General features: G+C 31.1%; 2 protein-coding genes across 2 annotated transcripts; one reads left to right on the top strand and one right to left on the bottom strand.

Moving 5' to 3' along the window:
- Positions 1-4,276: 4,276 nt before the first annotated feature.
- LOC126654977 (1-aminocyclopropane-1-carboxylate oxidase homolog 1-like) lies at positions 4,277-7,212 on the top strand. Its single transcript, XM_050348982.2, has 3 exons — positions 4,277-4,995; positions 5,886-6,207; positions 6,900-7,212. The coding sequence occupies exons 1-3, from the start codon at positions 4,430-4,432 to the stop codon at positions 7,146-7,148; spliced, it is 1,137 nt and encodes a 378-aa protein (XP_050204939.1). The 5' UTR covers positions 4,277-4,429; the 3' UTR covers positions 7,149-7,212.
- A 47-nt stretch (positions 7,213-7,259) lies between these two features.
- On the bottom strand, positions 7,260-13,348 carry LOC126654976 (transcription factor bHLH155). Its single transcript, XM_050348981.2, has 11 exons — positions 12,218-13,348; positions 11,632-11,802; positions 11,357-11,441; positions 11,161-11,202; positions 10,733-10,792; positions 10,153-10,275; positions 8,780-10,024; positions 8,572-8,673; positions 8,267-8,398; positions 7,906-8,031; positions 7,260-7,611 (listed from the first exon to the last, which is right to left on the bottom strand). The coding sequence occupies exons 1-11, from the start codon at positions 12,310-12,312 to the stop codon at positions 7,531-7,533; spliced, it is 2,262 nt and encodes a 753-aa protein (XP_050204938.1). The 5' UTR covers positions 12,313-13,348; the 3' UTR covers positions 7,260-7,530.
- Between the last annotated feature and the right edge of the window lie 6,305 nt (positions 13,349-19,653).

The raw sequence follows: 19,653 nt of genomic DNA, 5'->3' as shown, positions 1-19,653 counted from the left end.
GTCCAACAATTATATTTGAATTTCCATTGAAGGGGTGCCATGTGGCAAACGACCGTTGGAGAATTCATATCGAAGGAGCTCAAAATTTTTTATTTTTCATCTTTTAGTGACTGCTTTTTTTTTTGCTATTGTTTTTCTTTCATTGATTAATCATTTAGTATATGGGTTTGTGATTAGCTTTGTTAAATCATGAGTTTGTGTTTAACTCTTGAAAAACACTTATTGTATTAGTTAGGTGTTAAGCTTAAAACACCTTAAATCCACAGCACAATTGAAACGATAAAATTGACAAATTTTAAAAGTCGGGGCAAGATTAAAAATGGATTATAAGGTCGGAGTTCTTTAATGTATTAGCTTTTTTTTTTCAATAGCACCATGATCTTGTAAAACATTCAATTTTATCCTATTTCATATTTTTGACTTTCAATAGCACCCTAAATTGAAAAAATTCATTAAATGATTTTATTACTATAAGGATGAAAATATTCAAAACAACTAAATTTAAGGGTCATATCATACGTTTTTCAACTTGAAAAAATTCATACTAGTCATTTAACTTAAAAAAAATCAAATAAGTCCTAAATAAAAGAGTTTTTTAATAATTTAGGGTGCTATTGAAAGTTAAAAATACGAAACAGGGTAAAATTGACCGTCTTACACGGTCGGAGTGTTATTAAAAGTCAAAAATACGAAATATTTTACAAGGTTAGAGTGTTATTGAAGAAAAAAAGTAAAAGTCGGTAGTTTTTCAGCCTATTAGCGTTTTAAAAAGACTTAAATGCATCAAAAATTATCAACTTTAGCGTGTTTTGAGTATTTAATATAATCTTTTAATTTTGGCAAAAAAGTACATGAACTTTCAAAATTTTGCAATTAAAGACACCGACACCGTTTTGGATGTAAAACGACACCATTTTATATTAAAACGACGCTGTTTTGGATTAAAATAATACTATTTTTTTAAAAAAAACACACTTGGTATTAATTGCAAAAAATTGGAAAGTTCATGTTAAATATGCTAAAATTAAAAGATTATGTTAAATACCAAAATCACGCGAAAATTAATGATTTTTTATGCATTTAACCCTTTTAAAAATACTACTTTTTGTGTCACATTTCAACTGAAAAAATTCGTATTGGATATTGTTTAAAATAATAATTAATTTTATCTTTATATTTTTATGGGGTATTCCTATTAAATAGCACAACTTTTTGTGTTTTTTGCGATTTAAGCACATACTACAAAGTGTCTCAATTGTTAGCCCAAACTTTCCATTCTTTTTATTTTTTAGCCCAGGTTACATTTTCGGCATCTGAAATCTCACGTGGCTTGCCGGCTTGCTTCGTCAGTGCCACGCTGGCCTTCCCGTACAATGTCGTTCCATTAGGTCTCCCATTCCCTCTTAATAAACACCAAACGATACCGTTTTATATAGATAAAACAGTGCTGTTTTTTTCAAACACAATTTTCCCCAATTTTTCTCTCTTCCCCCTCATTTAGTCGACCTAATTTTTCTTTTTCTCTCTGAAATCCCTAAAACGTTGAAAACCCTAAAACACTCAGAAACCCATTTTGTCACTTTCGTTCTCCAATTTGTCAGATTAGGTATTTGGGTGTTTTAGGGATTTAGGTGTTTTAGGGATTTAGGTGTTTTGGGGATTTCAAAGAGAAAAAGATAAATTCGGTGGAATGAATGAGAGGAAGAAGGAAAGATTTGGGGGAAATTGTGTTTGGAAAAAACGGCCTCGTTTTGTGTTTATTAAGAGGGAATGGGAGACCTAATGGAACGACGTCGTGCGGGAAGGCCAGCATGGCGCTGACGAAGTAAGCCGGCAAGCCACGTGGGATTTTAGATGCCGGAAATGGGACCTGGGCTAAAAAATAAAAAGAATTGAAAGTTTGAGCTAACAATTGAGACATTTTGTAGTATGTGCTTAAATCGCAAAAAACGCTAAAGGTGGTGCTATTTAAGAGGAATACCCCTATTTTTATATTATATTAAATACATAACATTTTTTAAGAAATAGTTTGTACGAATGTATTAATTGAAGAGGATAATAAAACAAATAATATAAAAATATTCTATAAATAAAAATTGTTAATAGAATATAACATCTATTGATCTACATGAAGAAAAAAATTCAAATAAAATGGAACAGGGGAGTGTTAAATTGAGAGATCACCTCTGTTCGCCGGTTGAAGGCTTTTCTAAAGAAGTTTAATTGATTGAGCCACTCATTAGGCAGGCTTATTGTCTGGTGCATCTTTTATATTCTTCAATGACGTTGTTTTGGTTAAAAAAAATTATAATTAACCAGTGTTCTTGTAGCGCAATGATAATAGCCACATGCGTCTTGAAAAGAGGTTTTGTGTTCGAAACTCACTCTTCCCTTCTAAATTATCAAAAAATTATACTCCCTCCATCCCATAAAGATAGAAAAAGTACCACCTTTTGTTGTCCCATAAAAATAGAAAAAGTAGAGTTAGTTAAGTCAAAAATTATCAAAATACCCCTACATGGTTATCATAAAACATTAAATGTATATTTTGAAAAGATAAACAAATGAGTTGTAAGTGCTATAATTAATAGAGTGGCTTTTGGAAATGTACATAACTAATAAAGTACAAAGGGTAATTTAGACAAATTATCACAAATTACCTATAAATAACTACTTTCTTAATTCTTGTAAAATGGATACTTTTTCTATCTTTACGGGACGGAGGGAGTAATTAAAATCCGCTTTTTTCCAATAAGAATTTTAGCTCCGCCATCACATATGTATTTGAGCTCATTATGTTAGTAAGTTGATAATTAACCTCTAAATTAATTCCAAATCTCCAATCACAAGAATACTTACGGAATGACCCACGGATTTGATCAAAAGTGCATTTTCCTATTAGCCCTCCAACTTTGTACTCTCTTTGTCCCATTTAAAAAGTCTCATATTTCATTTTAAGATGTCCTATTTAAAAAGTCTCATTTCATTTTTAGAATATTTTTCTAATTAATATCTTATTTTATTCTTCATTTAGTCATTTAAGAGGGATTCTATGTAAAATTTCTCTACCATTAATAGGGGTAAAATATAAAAAAAACATAAAATGATAAAGATAATAAATGTTTTTCTGTATGTAAAAGCAAATGAGACTTTTAAAATGGAAGGAAGAGAGTACTTTTTTTTGATAGTAAAACTTCTATAGCATCACATCATATGCAATGCATAAACACTAAAAAATGGTTTTACTAGTTTAAAAATATTTAACATTTTCGACTAAATTTATAACCAATCTTTTAAAACTTTGATTTTAGCCTGATTTTAATATGTGCATTTCAATTGTAACCAATAATTCATTTTTTTTAAATGCAAACTTTTTCAATGTTTTTTATTTATGACCAAATTTTTTAATTTTGTCAATTGTAGTCTAATTTTTATAAGTATCTTTATATTTAAGAAAAGATTGGTAAAACTTAGGTTAAAATTGAGGTTTTTGAAAACTTATAACATAAAGAAAAAGATCAAAAAGATGAGGTAATAATGATGAGTAATTATGACATAAAAAATCAAATAAGAAAAACAATCCTAGAAAATTTTCCGAATATTTTCATACACAAATATTAAATTTTTTGGTTAACCCCACGAATGAGTAATTGAGAAGAGAATTCAATATCTGCCCCAATTCAATTATTTAGACCGGACATCTTGTTGTGTTGATTGTCTCCAAAAAAAATGTAAAAAGGTACAAAAAGCCTCATTATTTTTGTCTGCAAGTAGAGAAAATCTAAATAAGGCCAAATAATATTTCAAGGCAAAGTCCTTTCTTTTTCATAAGGATGCAAATTGCGAAGGCACCAAAATTTGGAGAAAAACGACAGCGCTTGCATTGCTCATGCAGTATGTGCAGTAACGTCCCAAGATTATGATGGCTATACAAATGCCAAAATCCTCAATTATATTTATTTATTCGGTTCGTTGTATGACCGGACTTACATAAAACGTACACTCTAGACAATCATTCATTTTATAAATTTAAAGTTTCGAATAATGCTATTGACATAGAATTTGGACAAAATAAATTTATCTATCAACAACTATAGCATATTTGTATTATATATATCATGATCTTTCAATTTTATCAGTTTTGTCCGTAATTTTTTCAAATATTGTCAAATATATTATCAACTCGTTTGGATTTGACATAATGCAATGTTATATTCTATGTATACAAAATTTATCTTACATAACGCTTTATATTTTTACGCATCTTATAAAATATTTCTAAATCCGCCGCCGCCATGCATCGCGACCGTTGATCATTTTATTTTCATTTCTATATATAAGTCATCAATTTCAAGAATACTACAATAATTATCCTTGCCTATATCTATCTCTTTAACAAATCAGTTCATCACCCTTAGTTATTATAAACATGGAAATGATAATTTCTACAGCTGAAAATTCAGTTTCTGAAGATATTTCAATGATCTACAACAAAACTGAAGAGGCAAAAGCTTTTGATGAAACTAAAACCGGTGTTAAAGGACTAGTTGATTCCGGTGTCACGAAAATACCTAAAATCTTCATCCATCCACCACAACAATCATCATCGCCAAGCGACACGGGCGATTATCGGTTGCAGGTTCCAGTGATAGACTTGGAAGGCGGATTAGGGTTAGGGTTGAGTCGCGAAAGACGGGCTGAGATAGTGAATGAGATTAGAAACGCGTCGGAAACTTGGGGTTTTTTTCAAGTGGTGAATCATGGTGTTCCTGTTGGTGTGCTTGATGAAATGCTTGCGGGAGCTAAACGGTTCCATGAGCAGCCTCAGGAGGTGAAGAAGGAGTGGTATTCTCGGGACACGACGAAGCGGAGAGTGAGATACTTCTGTAATGGAGATCTTCTTGTGAATAAAGCTCCTGCAAATTGGAGAGATACTATAGCATTTGATTTTCAGGATGGGGACTTAGATCCTCAACTATATCCCCATATTTGCAGGTATATAGAATTTAGTGCAACTAACATTTATGAATATGGAGTCTTCGCTTGTCAATCTATGATATGACCATTCGGGTCTATATGGTTCAACTGTTTGTTGCTGCTATTACGAGATGTTGGAGTTGTTAGATGAAATCTAATAGCTCACAATAACTCTTTTAATATAGCGCTTCTAACAACTTCATTTTAGAGTTCTTATTTCATTAAATAATCGTTTGATCAGTTTTGATTTCTAAAAGAAAAATGACCTATGGTTAATCAATATTTATGAGTTTCATGTTAATTCTCATAAAAAAATTGTCCGTTTTTATCTTTTCATGTTTTAGTTTTCAATTGAATAAAATATTTTAACATTTATCATAATTCACACTTATATCATTTTTGTTTCAGAATCAAATGATATGATCTATTAAATTCAATAATATAAACAAGTAAAGTGTCGTGTTAGAATTTTTATGAATTTGATGTTAAAGACAAAGAAGAATTCAGTAACATGGTCAACAATTTTGTCTCTTTATTTTACTATTTTTTAATACTTTGGTTCATTATTTTAAACATTTCAATAATTTAGTCCCTTACTTTTTTTTTTGACTATAAATATTAGCGATTTCCACTCGCATAGGTTAAACTAAAAGACAACATCATGTAAGTTTAAATCAAAATGGAAATGCAAATTATGTTAATTATCAAAAAATTCAGACAAATTTGTTCTTCTCTATATCATGTGGCACAATCTATATGTTTAGAAACTAGAACGAAAACGAAAAACAACGAAAAACATATGAAACTTCAAAGTTTAAGAAAGATTTTCAAAAACGAAAACAGCATTACACCGTATTGCGTAAATGAGATTAGTCGTGTAATAGAAGAGAATCGAGTTGTGGATGCAGGGACGCCGTAAGCGAGTACATGAAGCACATGATCAAAATGAGCAAAATACTGTCTCAGCTCTTATCAGAAGCATTAGGGCTTCATAGTGAGTACCTTTCAGAATTGGAATGCATGGAAACTGAGTCACTGGTGTGCCATTATTATCCAATTTGTCCTGAGCCTGAGTTGACATTAGGCACCACAAAGCACACAGATCCTTCGTTTCTAACCATACTGCTGCAAGATAATGTTGGGGGACTACAAGTTGTTCATCAAAATCAATGGGTTGATGTGCCTCCTCAACATGGAGCTCTTGTAGTCAACATTGGGGACTTCATGCAGGTATATTTTACTCTCTTTTTTGTCCGAGTGTTTTTTGTCGGAGTGTGCATTCCATTCAAACTGAACCAAATCGAATAAAAATTTAAATTTTTTTCGTGTTTAAAAACGAACGATTTGATTATTCCATTTGATTTGATTTCTGCACATTATTCTTGCTAGAACTGAGGCTTTTCCTTTTTTTGAACATTTATTTGGTAGGCCAATTGTTTTTAGGTTAAAGACAAGTATTTAAATTGAAAAGAATTATTTTGATTATTTAATTGAGTTTGACTTTCTCTCGAAATAAAGAACTTTCAATTAGAGTTATTGAAAACATTATTTGATTTCATCTACCAACTAACAATAGAAACAACAATAGTTAAATCAGTATTTGATGGTCAAACTGTGGCCACTGATTCATAATTCAATTCGATCTTTAAAACACTGATTTGAACCAAACAAGCCCTACATTTATTTTTCATATTAGAAGGTAGGGTTAAGAAAACTCTGGTCTTTCTAAGTGCAGAGTGCTAGAAAACAACAAATTACCGACGGAAAAATCTTGATTTAGCAACGGATTTCAGCCTTTTACCGACAAAAAGCTGATTTATCAGCAGATTTCAGCCTCGCTAAAAAGTTAATTTCTAGTAGTGATATTTCAATAATAATGTAAAAATAAAATAAATGTTTTAATCTCTCTTTTTCTTCCATAGCTAATCACCAATGACAAGTTCAAAAGTGTAGAGCACAGAGTAATAGTTGGAAAGGGTGGAGCCAGGGGATCAATAGCCTGCTTTTTCTATCCAAGTTCAGCTAACAATTTTAAACCTTATGGCGCACTCAAAGAGCTTCTCTCAGGCAATCCTCCCATTTACAGGGACACTCATATTACTGAGTACATGGCCTTTTTCAGATCCAAAGGACTAGATGGTCATTCTAATCTTCCTCATTTTAAAATATAAAATTTCTTGGTTGTAAAATAATCTGTTTAAACATTAGTTTTCATTTTTCAACAGTTCATGGCAATGTTAAAGAATGTAATAACTAATAACTTGGGAAGAAAGATACTGAGAGACACTGCAAAATATAGCTCATTATGTTATTTTAACTTCCAAAACAAAATGATGGGTTTTAAAGCTAAATCCTCACACTTAAAAGACAAAGAAGATCTTGGTTTACATATTTTTTTCCCTTTCCTTATATATATAATTTTTTGTGGAAATGGGGAATACAAACAATAATCACAACTGAAAAAAAAAAAGGAAATGCCAAATCAAATACCATATAATGATTCACTCACTATTTTACAGCCGGAATCTCCTGAGAGCCGACTAATCTTTGTTGTTAGTTTGAAGTCTTGGGTTGTAGTATCTGCACGAGTGACCATAAAATATCCATTCTGTGCATAACTCTGTTGTTTTGTCCCTGTAAAATATTTCATAACATAGAATTAAGTCCTAAAAGAAAACGATCTGCCGAAAACCTTAGTTTCTATGCGTAGACTAGTTTTGTGGATTTAAAGTTATCTTTGAAGACAAAAAATTGAATCTGCTATGTTGTAAAAATAGAAAATGCAAATACAAACTATATGACTGCACAGCTTGCTCATAAATTAGGGAAAATAATGGATTTTAATGATAGACAAATAGTATTAAGCAGATATTTATCAGAACATCCAAGGCCTTTGTAGTATGTTATTTAAGTGACATAACCGCCTACCTCAACCATGAAACATATCCATGTCTTCTCGCCATGCGCTTCAGTAATCCCTTTCAAGATCGTCAGACCCAAACTTCTGATAGCTTCTGCTATCTCAAGGAAATGACTGCATTCCTCACATAGCATCTGCACAATCAAATTACAAAATATTGAAAAATGGGCTCAGAGATGGAACGTAGATTGATTCGCATTGTCTTCTCATTATGTTTTTTATGCATTTTTGAAGTGCCATTGTTCAGCCGCATATGAATATTAGCGAAAAGTACTTGGATAGAACAACTTTAAGATTTAGGACTTTCTGCTTCTATAAAATATTAAAACTAAAGCATATAATATGTATATGTAAATGACATGCACACACCTCTACAAGCATCTGACCATTTTTGTTTAGGTTCTCTACTATTATTGAAGAAACTTTCAAGTGGCCTCCCACCTCCACTGCCCAGCTTGAACCTTTTTCATAGTTGGAGGTGTCTGTTCCTTTCTGATACATCTGCAAATTCAGTAATAGGTGTGGTCAGCAAAAGAACGATCATGAAGCTGAGAATGAACAAAAAACTGCAAGTCCTGCCTATCATCACTTACAGCGTCGATTTAGTGATAGAAGAATTTACAAGTATGCATTAAATAGGGAAAATGTACGAAAATTCATTGTCTAAACTTTACCTTCGATTCAGCACATTTATTGAGCTTGTCCGCATGCTTAGTGATACCTTCTAAAAACAGCATGTGTTTAACCGTGCGCTCCAGCAAGGAATCAATACTGCACTGTATAATTTTGTTGAAATCATTAGTAGCAGCTTGCAAGGCTTTTGTCTGAATCTGAACTGAACATAAAACATCATCATATTCACTTGGATTAAAGGATAGTTACCTTTGCCCCGTTTGGCACAAGATCCCTCAGCTCCTTAATACGATCTTGAATCAGTTGTCTGTCCCGCGGCCTAGGGCGGCAGCTTTCACCAGGTTTAGTCCTCTTTTTGTTATTCTTCGCTGGTTCAGAGCGCCTATCTAACTGTTCACTATAGTTACTTGGACAAGTTGACGAAAATGCTTTTGAAGATATCGCACCATATACGCCTGTTGAGCTTGAGCAGTTGTGTTTCTCCTCTTGAACCAAAGACTGCTGCTTAATCGAAAAATCAGATGAATGGATAATATGTTTTGCTTGGCACTGAAGCTCTGGCATTTTCTCAGTTGTCAACAGAGATTGCACTGATTTACTGACAGATTTCTCACATTTCGCTTCACTGCTGCCACTATAGCAAACACTGCCTACTACAGCTTCTAGAAGATTTTCTGAACCAGGGTCGAATGTTAACTGGCTAGAACTTATTCCTTCTAGCACCTCAGCAATGTTCCCGACTTCAGTCTTTTCTGCTTCACAATCAAAGTACATAGACCTTTTAGAAAAAACTGATCCTAGAGCTTCATGCAGCTCAGAGCCTGCCGAGAACTTTAAAAATGTGTTCGAGGTATCTATGTCACTTGACTCAGATTGATATTCCAGCTTTTTATCATGACCTTTTCTGAGATTCATTCGTGAAGAATCAGGCATGTTCAGTGCTCCATTTTGACAAGTATCTAGCCCATCTGACTTAGATCTATGACAAAAAGTAGAGTCGAGAAGGTCCACAGGAAAGTTTGCAAGATCAGTTCCAAACTTTTCATATGGAAGTATAACATCATCTAAATTTATAATATCCTTAACATAACTATTCAAATGTGGAGTTATGTTCAACGCCGATCCCCCACCCGGATCTTGCCAAACACTAGTCGTTTCTCCACATGTGTGGTTAACTAATAAATTTCTTCCTACTTGATTCTGCTGCTCCAAATAGTAATTATCTGATCTAGGCTGAAGCAATTTCACACTTTCAAAATTCATTGGCATGGACGATTCATGCCCTCCATGTTTATTTATCAACTCAACTGATGTATTCTGATGGATACCAGGAGGAAGGGAGTAATTATGAGAAGAATTGTCCAATTGTTTCTGTAAATAAGGGAGCACGGTGGACTGATTGTATGGCGTGCTCTTGTCTGCTACTTTATCTGAGTAGTATAAACCACTAGGAATAGCCACTGATTCTGAATCCAAGCCTTTTGTAGGCAAATGCTGAAAAAGGATTTGATCTTAAACATTAAGACAATATCTCATATTCCATATCTTGTTCATGGAAACGAAAATCAACAAAAAAAAATTGTTGCGCGTGCATTATATAGATAAAGAAATGAGACTGTTACCAGATATGAGGAACTCTTCATCATGCTGTGTTGCAAAGGACTAGTAGCATTATTTACCGGGGAATCTTGAAGGGATAAAAAGACATCTTTGATATGGGTTACCAGCTTCATATCCTCAGCGACCTGCTCCGGTCAAAATTCATATAAAAAAAATATACAAATTGAGATAATGAGCTTATTAATTATTTAATGCACATTTTTGGATCTAAAATGTTACAAAAACAACAAAGATATTGGATTTCGAAATACATGAATTTATAAGTGCAAGAACAGCTCTAAATCGGATAAATTTCTGCATCAGCATTCAGCATCACTAAGAGGCCTCTTGTCCTCGAACAAATTAAAAACAATTTTATGAGAAAACATATGCAGCCTGTTACTCTGGTGTCTGACCACCATTTAACATGCTAAATCTAAGAAATAGTGTAAAGACAATGGGAATAGACAATATTAAAACATATGCATCTGGAATAAATCCCATAAAGAAAAGTGTAAACACCATCTTAGAGTTCAAATGTTCATGATGATGACGATGAAAGGATTTCACAATTAGCCAAAAGTTAAGGTAAAAATTTCTTACATTATTCAAAGATGCGAGTTGCACAACTCCATAGGGAACAACAGCAACAACAACAATGGTCTGCAAAGAAAAAGGACGACAATTTCATAAACTATGACGAGGCAAACTACCATAACTACACAAGAAGAAAACCTTCCCTCAAGGACAGACCTTGAGACAATTGGTTGAATTCAATAAAAATAGCAATATAGAGTGAAAATGAGCAAAACAATATAGTTGGATTATAAGACGATCAGCCCAAGAATAAGCAAGAGTCTCAAAAATCCTATTTTTTCTAAGTCACTATAAAATCTAGAGGAAATCGGAAACAGTATAAATCACTATTTTATCCTTCAAACTGCTAACTGTAGATAAAAATAAAAAATATTGATACTGTCACAAGGATATCATGTGAACTACAATGAACATTCTAATTAAAGCAAGCTTACCCTGATCCCCGCTGAAAACTGACTTTGCCAGCCGTCAGAGAACTGAAAAGATAACCCCAGAAAATCACAAGGATTAGAAACATATATAGAGAAAAAATTTATACAGCAAATCAGTAATCATATACCTTTAACATTTTTCATAATAAATGTAAAATAGTATAAATCAGAATTATTTCATTAGAAGAATAGCACTCACCTCAAATGAGGAGATAGAATTTGTCACATGCTTATCTGCAATGATCCATCTATGTTTTCCAGTAATTGCCACTTGGCCAACAATCCTGTAAAACAAAGCATAAGCCCAAATTCCTAATCAAACTGGTCAGCATATAGAGCTTAATCTTAGAAGTCGTGACAATTCTTAAGTGGAATGCTTACTCAATAAATCAGAAATTCTCAATTCCATAATTAACATGGAACTGAAAGAATTGAAAAATACATAGTAGATTCAGTATTTGGATAGAACCATACCCTTCTCCAAGAGAATACACATGATACGACATCTTTGCCACGGCTAATCCAAGCGGGTCATGTGAATAACGCCCGCCGCACAAGTTCTCAAGGGTCTCTCCAAAGCACTTATTCGCTACAGGATCATGTTGTTCAAAATTGTCATAGTAAGCATCTTCCCAAGTTAGAACCCTGTTAAAGATAAAAATTAAAACATAAACATGCACAAAAAGAATAGAGTAAAGAGAATGCGGTACTGCATGTAATTTTCCTCCTCATCAATAATTTCAGTATCTCAACTCCATTGTTGAGATCAGTAAAAACAAAATAATGTTTAGCTCAAAACCCTCTCCAACTAAGTTGTGCCATTTTTAACATGCTTAACCATCATAGCCCTAAAAGATTCTTCAAACACATAACTGAACCACAACAAATCTCCTGATCATCTACTTAAAAAATGCATTACATATAGCACAAAACCACAAATTTCAAAATTCAAAATCCGCCTACGATACCGTCACCAAAACATCCATCATAAAAGCTAAACATACATGACCAAAATCAAACTCCATAAACTTAAAACATATTTAAAGGCTAGACAGCTTACATTCGAGCTCGATGCTTGAGCTTCCAAAACACAGCATACTTCCAATCAGTGTTGAAGCAGAAGCTCCTCAAAGCATTATGCAAGTCAGTCCCCATCTCCCTCAAAAAGAACACCTAAAAAACCAGCCTCCACTCACCACCACCACCACTAAACCAACCAGCCAAAGTCAGTCAAGTAAATTAAAACCCTTTTTTCCCCTCAAAACAAAAAGAAAAAAAGCAAAACCCTAATCTCTCCCAAAATCTAGCTAGCCCTGTATGAACCTCTCCCAGCTTGTTTTCTCCTCAACCCTGCTCTTGCTTTTATTGGTGGTCCTGCTGTAGCCAATAGCAAACGATCTCTACCCATTCCTCACTCACCTCACCCCCAACTAAACACTCTCTAATCTTCACACTAATATAACACTAAATCTTTACACTAAAGATTCAAACTTTCAAGATCAGTACCAAACATTTCAAAGCATACATCAAAACTTTTGCAACTAGCCATTAATTCTTTGCAAGAAACAAACTTTTTCAAGCAGCAATAAGCTATAAAAACACAATTAAACTGGGAAATCTTCTAGCTAATATCGAACGACATGGATCAATCAAGATTCTAATAGCTCAATTTTTACAAAAAGTAAACAAAAATAAACAAACCCCACTAAAAAGAATTAAAATTTCTTGATTTTACAACAAAGATTGTGAAATTTGAAACTGAAAATATAATTTCAACAAAAGGGTAGAGCAAAGATTGAAGCTTGGTAACTAAGAGTGGTGAGAATTGAAGTAAAGTTTGTGGCTTTCAGCTACATTCATTTAAAAGAAAACAAAATAAAAAAGTTTCTTTTTTTTTTCAGACAAAGAGAAAACAAAAAAGCTTCAATTTTTGGTAATGAAATAAAAAGAAAATTTCCCCTTAATTTAATTAAATTAAAAGAAATTATTTTAATTACATAGCCGCTATTTGACACATTCTGTTCAATTTTGCTTTTTTGACAATTTGGTAATGGTGGTGGTGGTGCCTTCTCTTATCCTGCGCACTCTGCTCATTTTAAACATGACCGTTTGCTTTTTTGTTTATGTTTTGAACTCTTTGTTAAGTAATTTTGGAGAAAATGTTGGGGAGATGATGGAATGGGGTATGAGATTATATGGAAGCACCAAAATGGAGTTATGAGTACACTTTCTAAGTAGTGTCATTTTATGGCCAACAACATCATTTCTAAGGCAAGAAAATGCTTCCTTATCTCTCTTTTTTTCCATCTACAAAAATATGTAGTAATTTCATTTCTCTATTGCTCTTTTTGGAACCCAATTGAAATTACCTTTCAATGGCTAGTTTCAATCATTGTTATTATTAATTTGCCAAAAGGTTGTGACACCTACACCCTCCCATTGCCATTGCCATTGTCCTCATCGGTGTTTTAAAATCGAACCAATGGCCAAACCGGTAAGACCATAGATTTCTGATTTAACTGGTTTAATAAATTAAAAAAATATGGTTCGTCGGTTTTTATCGATTCGATCCGGTATGATATGATCCAATCTGGTCCAACCCGGTTCAGCCGTAAAATTTGGTTTTTTTAGCGTTTCCGATTTTTAAAATATTGGTCCCCATTACTCAAATGAAATTACCCTTTCGATAATCATTTTATATCAATAGTTGTTTAATGTTTTGTCCTAGTGAAGTCGTGTAATTATTATTTTCTATTTATAATTTAACTCAATACTACCTTGCTCTAATTCATTTTTTTACTAATAAAATAATTATAATATGCTTCTCAAATATGTCATATTTATTACATCAGCAGTTCAAAGAACTGATTTACTTAATATCGAAGTTGTAGTTTTGAATGTTAAAACATCAAAAATGTTTGATGTGAATTGCGTTAACTCGGTTGTTTGTATATGCATGTACAATAATAGAGGCGTTACAACTTAGAACTCGCTTGGTTGAGGATAAGTGGATAAGGGAAGTTTTACTTCCTGAAAAGTAGCAAGATATTCTTACTTTTTTTTCCAAAGGTAAAAGATAGATTACTGAGAAATATTGCAGGCGAGCGTTGTAGTTACAGAAAGCAATAAACTTGGCTTTGGCTTCTTGAGCCAATTTATGAGCCAACACATTTGTCATTCCTACTGATATAATTGAAAGAGAAAAAAACTAAAAAAAACACCTAAGGTGCCAAATATCTTGACAAATTTCCCAATTAAATGTCGAAGCGCAGTGACCCGAATTAACGGTCTGGGAAACCAAAATGGCATCGCCTTGAAAAATAACGTACTTCCACTTCATATTAATGCATCAATTCATCACTTCCCTCGTCCATATAAATTCCAAAGTACCCGGATCCCAAATGAATCGGTATATTGCAGAGAATCTACCTACGATAATGCCCTTCTGGTTGTGCGCAACCACTGCAATGGACCCAAACTGATTCTCCTTTCTTGTCCCAGCATCATATCTAACACTGATCAGATAATTAGATGAACGGATAAACTCTGGGATAACCTGTGAGGGTTTAGAGACCCTTACGGCCTCATTCACCATTGAAACAGCTAAAGTTGCATGTGCCTCCGAGAATTCTTCCTTGAATTTTATAGCAATTTGAACTGTATTTTCCACTGACCAGTGTTGTTCACGAAACAGTCTTGTATTCCTTGTTTTCCAAATTGACCAGATTAGGAAGCAAAAGAGAATCTGAGCATCCCCTGTCTCATCAAGGATTGACAGATCATCCATTAAGGAACACCACACATGGAAAAAAGAATTGTTATCCTCCATGTTGAAATGTAAAGATAGAGGTGACAAAAACCAGCTTCTCTTGGCAACCTCACAATCAAACGAGTGAACAAGGATTCTGGCTTCTTGCAAACAATACATGACAGGTTACCTTACAACCTGCGATTAAGTCCTTCTGCCGTAGGTAATCCGTCCAACGGTGCCCTCCAAATGAAATTTTTTATTTTGTTAGGAATGGGAAGGTTCCATATGACTTTCCATCTTGCTCGAGGGATAACAGTCTCAGGAGCATTATTTCTATTTTCAATCAGGATCTTGGTTCAACTTATATATTACTTTCCAAAAAATTAGCATTTTGACTTTACTTTGACTTGAAAAGTGACTTCCCTAATCAAATTTAGGTAAATAAAACATCTCTAGTTAACTTAATGAAAAATACAATTATCTCCCTATATTTAATTAATCTAGTTATTTATTAAAGATAATATTGTCTTTAAATTTTAATCTATACTATATATAAAAGCACGGATAGGGGGGAGGGACAGGCAAATTTACTGAATAGTCCTTTTCAGTTAAATACTAAATAAAGATTTTATAGTCATTAACTAATTAGTTATTTAGTTAATCATTATTTGTAATTAAAGTCCTAATTAGAATAGGTAGCTAAATTATCTCCAATTTAGTTTTTAGTATGTAGAAAATAACTAAATTTTCTCCAAATATAGTAGGAATATCTATCTTTTAGTTTGATTGAATTACAAAATTAAAATACTGCATTTGGCCGATATATTATTATTTTAATTTTTATTTTATTATTTTTAAAAATATTAAGTTAATTATTTAATTATGGTTATTATAAAATCAAAGAAAGAATAAATTCAGTATAAAAAAAATTAATAACTGAATATATTATATTTACTTTTATAAAAATCCTTAACTAATTTAATATTAATTATAAATAAAAAAATTAATATAATTATAATAAATTTACTAATTTGTTCATTGAGTAGTTACGTTACGAGCCACGTGCATAGCACGTAATGCGAAACTAGTTAATTAAAATTGAAATACAATTTTCCGGAAAGTTAGCAAGTAAACCAAGCAAAAGAAAAGATCAATTTTATTTGCATTAACTTTTTCAATAATTAATTTTCCGGAAAGTGTTCATCAATGTGTTGGATAAATTCTATGTAAATATTACTCCGAATGAACAGTGGAATTGTAACATCTTTTTTTCGCACTAATATTGCTACCACTACTATTTGATGTTCATTGAGTAGCAGTTGATATATGTTTTGTGTGTGATAATATGGATAAAAATTACATATAAATATAAATAGGTAGTTGTGAGATGTTTAGTCACTTTAGTGTTGAAATGGTTTAATTATAGGTCACTAGTGGGAAAATGCCTTTCAATTTTCTCTAGCTAAATGCATCACAATGGATTCAAACAAAAAAAATCAAATGAAGGTGACCACCAATCAGTAAATAAATCTTGAATTATTCATCTTAAGAAAAAGAAATATGAGTAAAAGTAAGAAAATAACTAAAAGAATCAAAAAGTATATATATATATATATATATATATATAAACATTCACAATCGATCTATTTTTGGTCATTTTACGCTCTAAATTGACTCAAATTTAACAAGTGTTGATGTTTTTTCATTAAAAACCCTGAATTCGGACTTTAATCTTTTATCCAAACTTGAAGTTGCATAATAAATCTTTCTTGTAAGATATATGTCAAATTAAGTAATTAATTTAAAATTGGGGGTAAAATATTTATTGATATATTAAATTGAGTTAAGATTACTAAAATAAAAAATTATTGGACTTGAAAAAGGTGAAAAAAATAGTAGTATTTTTTTCTCCATTGGCCCAATAAAATTTTAGAAAAATGATGGAGCAAGAGCAAAAAAACTTCAAATTAGGATGAAGAAATTGGAATATAGTTAAATAATGCATGTGTATTATGAAGTTATGACATATTTATGAAGAAATGTTTGTTGCACCACACCAACTCAGCACCATTCTCCAAATCCCATGATTCATGTTTTAACATTGATCTTCAGTTATTATTATTGCTATTGCTTTCTAATCATTTTCTTACTATTTTTTAATTTTAAAACAAATAAAAATGATAAAGAAAATCTTCCTGGCTTGCAATAGCATAACACATATTATTAAGTTGGATTTTACTGATGATTAGGAAAAAAACAAGAAACTTAAAGTTTTTGGGAGGATGAAATTGATCTAAATCATCACATTATCAAATCATCCACCTATCCAACGTTATACTTTGGTTTGGTCCTTGAGGGTTCAATTTGTCGGAAGTAAATCAATTTTGTTTTTAATTTAACTTTTTTTTATGAATGTTTTTAATTTAACTTTATTACCTCAATACCTAATTTAAGCATAATCATGATTTATTGATTTTATGTTTTTTTGTCCTTTTATTAATAGTAGTAGTATTATTTTTATTTATTGCTAGCTGTAAAAAAGTTAGTGCTAAGCTTGGAATTGACCTAAAATATTGGTGGGTGTTAGTGACGAATTATCACTAACTCAGACCATAATTTCAGATAGCACAATTCAATTAAGAAAATATAAATATAATATCATAAAAAATACAATTATTAAAAATATAATTATTAAAAATTTGAGATAGGATACTTTTATATAATTTACTTATTTTTTGATTTTTTTAAAGATAATTTATAAATTATTTCTGAGGTAGGGTTCAAGTACTGCCTAGCCCTATCTTGTCTCCGACATTAATGGCGTGTAATTATTTCCGCCCTTCTTAATGGTAGAAATACTTATTTTTAGAATTACCTTTTATTTTGAGTAGTTCTATTGGATACTATATGCATATATGGTGGAGCCGCTCACCAGCAGACTCGTTCACCCGCTCCGGTTGAATTTTATCGGAGACAACAATTTTTTTAGAGAAAAAATTTTAATCTTAAGCTTTGCTCTAGTTAGTATAGAAAAATCAGGAATTGAAATTTTCTCAAATTCATTTGAACTTGAATGAGTTTTGTTCATGATTTACACCGTCCATTGTAAAATGAACGCTGTAAATAATATAGTACAATTTTAATTAAATTAATTTACACCATTCATTTTACAATGAATTGTGTATATCGTGAATATGACCCTCTTAAATTTAAAATAAATTTTAGAAAATCTCAATCCAAAAATCATCTATCAGAATTTTGTCCTTTATAGTTTGTCTCCAAATTAAATTTTATGGCTACATCACACCATGTATAAATGGTTTACATATAAACATTATGAATTCGATATGAAAACTAAAATTCAATTATTTTATCTGCCATTGTAATTAAAACAAATGGATAATTTTATTTATAAATCTCAAAAATATTTTAATTTATATAAACATTATGAATCTCGATATATATATATATATATATATATATATATATATATATATATATATATATATATATATATATATATATATATATATATATATATATATATTAAAGCACGGATGGGGGGAACAGGCAAATTTACTGAATAATCCTTTTCAGTTTACTACTAAATAAAGGTTTTATAGTCATTAATTAATTAGTTAATCACTATTGTAATTAAAGTCCTAATTAGAATAGGTAGCTAAATTATCTCGAATTTAGTTTTTAGTATGTAAAAAATAATTAAATTGTCTCCAAATTAGTAGGAATGCCTATCTTTTAGTTTAATTGAACTATAAAATTAAAACACTATATTTGGTCAATATAATATTATTTAAATTTCTATCTTATTATTTTTAAAGATATTATTAATAAAATTAAATTAATTATTTAATTATGGTTATTATAAAACCAAAAGAAGAATAAATTCAGTATGGAAAAAAATTTAAAAACTGAATATATTATATTTACTTTTATAAAAATTCTTAACTAATTTAAATAAAAAATTGATATAACTATAATAAATTTACTAATATGTTCATTGACGAGTTACGTTACGAGCCACGCGCATAGCACGTAATGCGAAACTAGTATATATAAAATCATTAATTGTTACAAACACTTTTAAAGTTTAAAGATACTAATTTTTAATGATATTTTACCAATCAATTTTAAATTCCTACTCTGTTAGAAATTAATATTTTATAGTAAACAAATAGTATATGGTATTAATAAATAAGGACATTATTAAAAATTAATAATTATAATGAAGATAATTACAATTTATATTCTTGTATTCAAATGCATTTATATTTTGAGATCAAGGGAAAATTAATTGATAATTCATGAACGTAAAAGTATAGAGTTTAAAATATTTAACACTCTGAATTTAGTGGATTTTTTACTTCAAAAATTTAAAAAGGAATAGAAGATAGCAAATTAATGAAAGAGAGAGCAAAGTTTTTCCAATTTTTCCTCCTTGATTAATACTATTACTGAAGAAACAAAATTTAAATTTATCCAACAAAAGTAAAGGGTGTGTTCTTTACTTTGTCTCATAATGTTATGATCTAAAAGGAAAAAGTGCTCAAGCTAAGTCAAAACATTAACTTATCAAGATCATCATGCAAGTTCTTAACCTTTGTCTTGCTTAGCTTAAATTTGATCATGAAAAGATCCAAATTTTTTGGACATTCAATTTTTCTTTAATTATATTGGGATTGATTTCATTAGAATTATTGGTGTGTATGGGGAAATGGTTGTCAAAT

This window comes from Mercurialis annua, linkage group LG7 (assembly GCF_937616625.2).
Source record: "Mercurialis annua linkage group LG7, ddMerAnnu1.2, whole genome shotgun sequence".
NCBI classification, from domain to species: Eukaryota; Viridiplantae; Streptophyta; class Magnoliopsida; order Malpighiales; family Euphorbiaceae; genus Mercurialis; species Mercurialis annua.
The sequence above is the reverse complement of the archived record's forward strand: the minus strand, read 5'-3'. Positions and strand labels throughout refer to the sequence as shown.

What these genes read in the sequence shown, in the direction of transcription:
- LOC126654977 (XM_050348982.2), top strand. Translation starts at nt 4,430, where the DNA reads ATGGAAATGATAATTTCTACAGCTGAAAATTCAGTTTCTGAAGATATT. An exon ending in CTATATCCCCATATTTGCAG is followed by an intron (nt 4,996 to 5,885) that starts GTATATAGAATT and finishes TTGTGGATGCAG; the next exon opens with GGACGCCGTAAGCGAGTACA. An exon ending in ACATTGGGGACTTCATGCAG is followed by an intron (nt 6,208 to 6,899) that starts GTATATTTTACT and finishes TTTCTTCCATAG; the next exon opens with CTAATCACCAATGACAAGTT.
- LOC126654976 (XM_050348981.2), bottom strand. Translation starts at nt 12,312, where the DNA reads ATGGGGACTGACTTGCATAATGCTTTGAGGAGCTTCTGCTTCAACACT. An exon ending in CTCAAGCATCGAGCTCGAAT is followed by an intron (nt 11,803 to 12,217) that starts GTAAGCTGTCTA and finishes TATCTTTAACAG; the next exon opens with GGTTCTAACTTGGGAAGATG. An exon ending in GGATATGTTTCATGGTTGAG is followed by an intron (nt 7,612 to 7,905) that starts GTAGGCGGTTAT and finishes AATATTTTACAG; the next exon opens with GGACAAAACAACAGAGTTAT.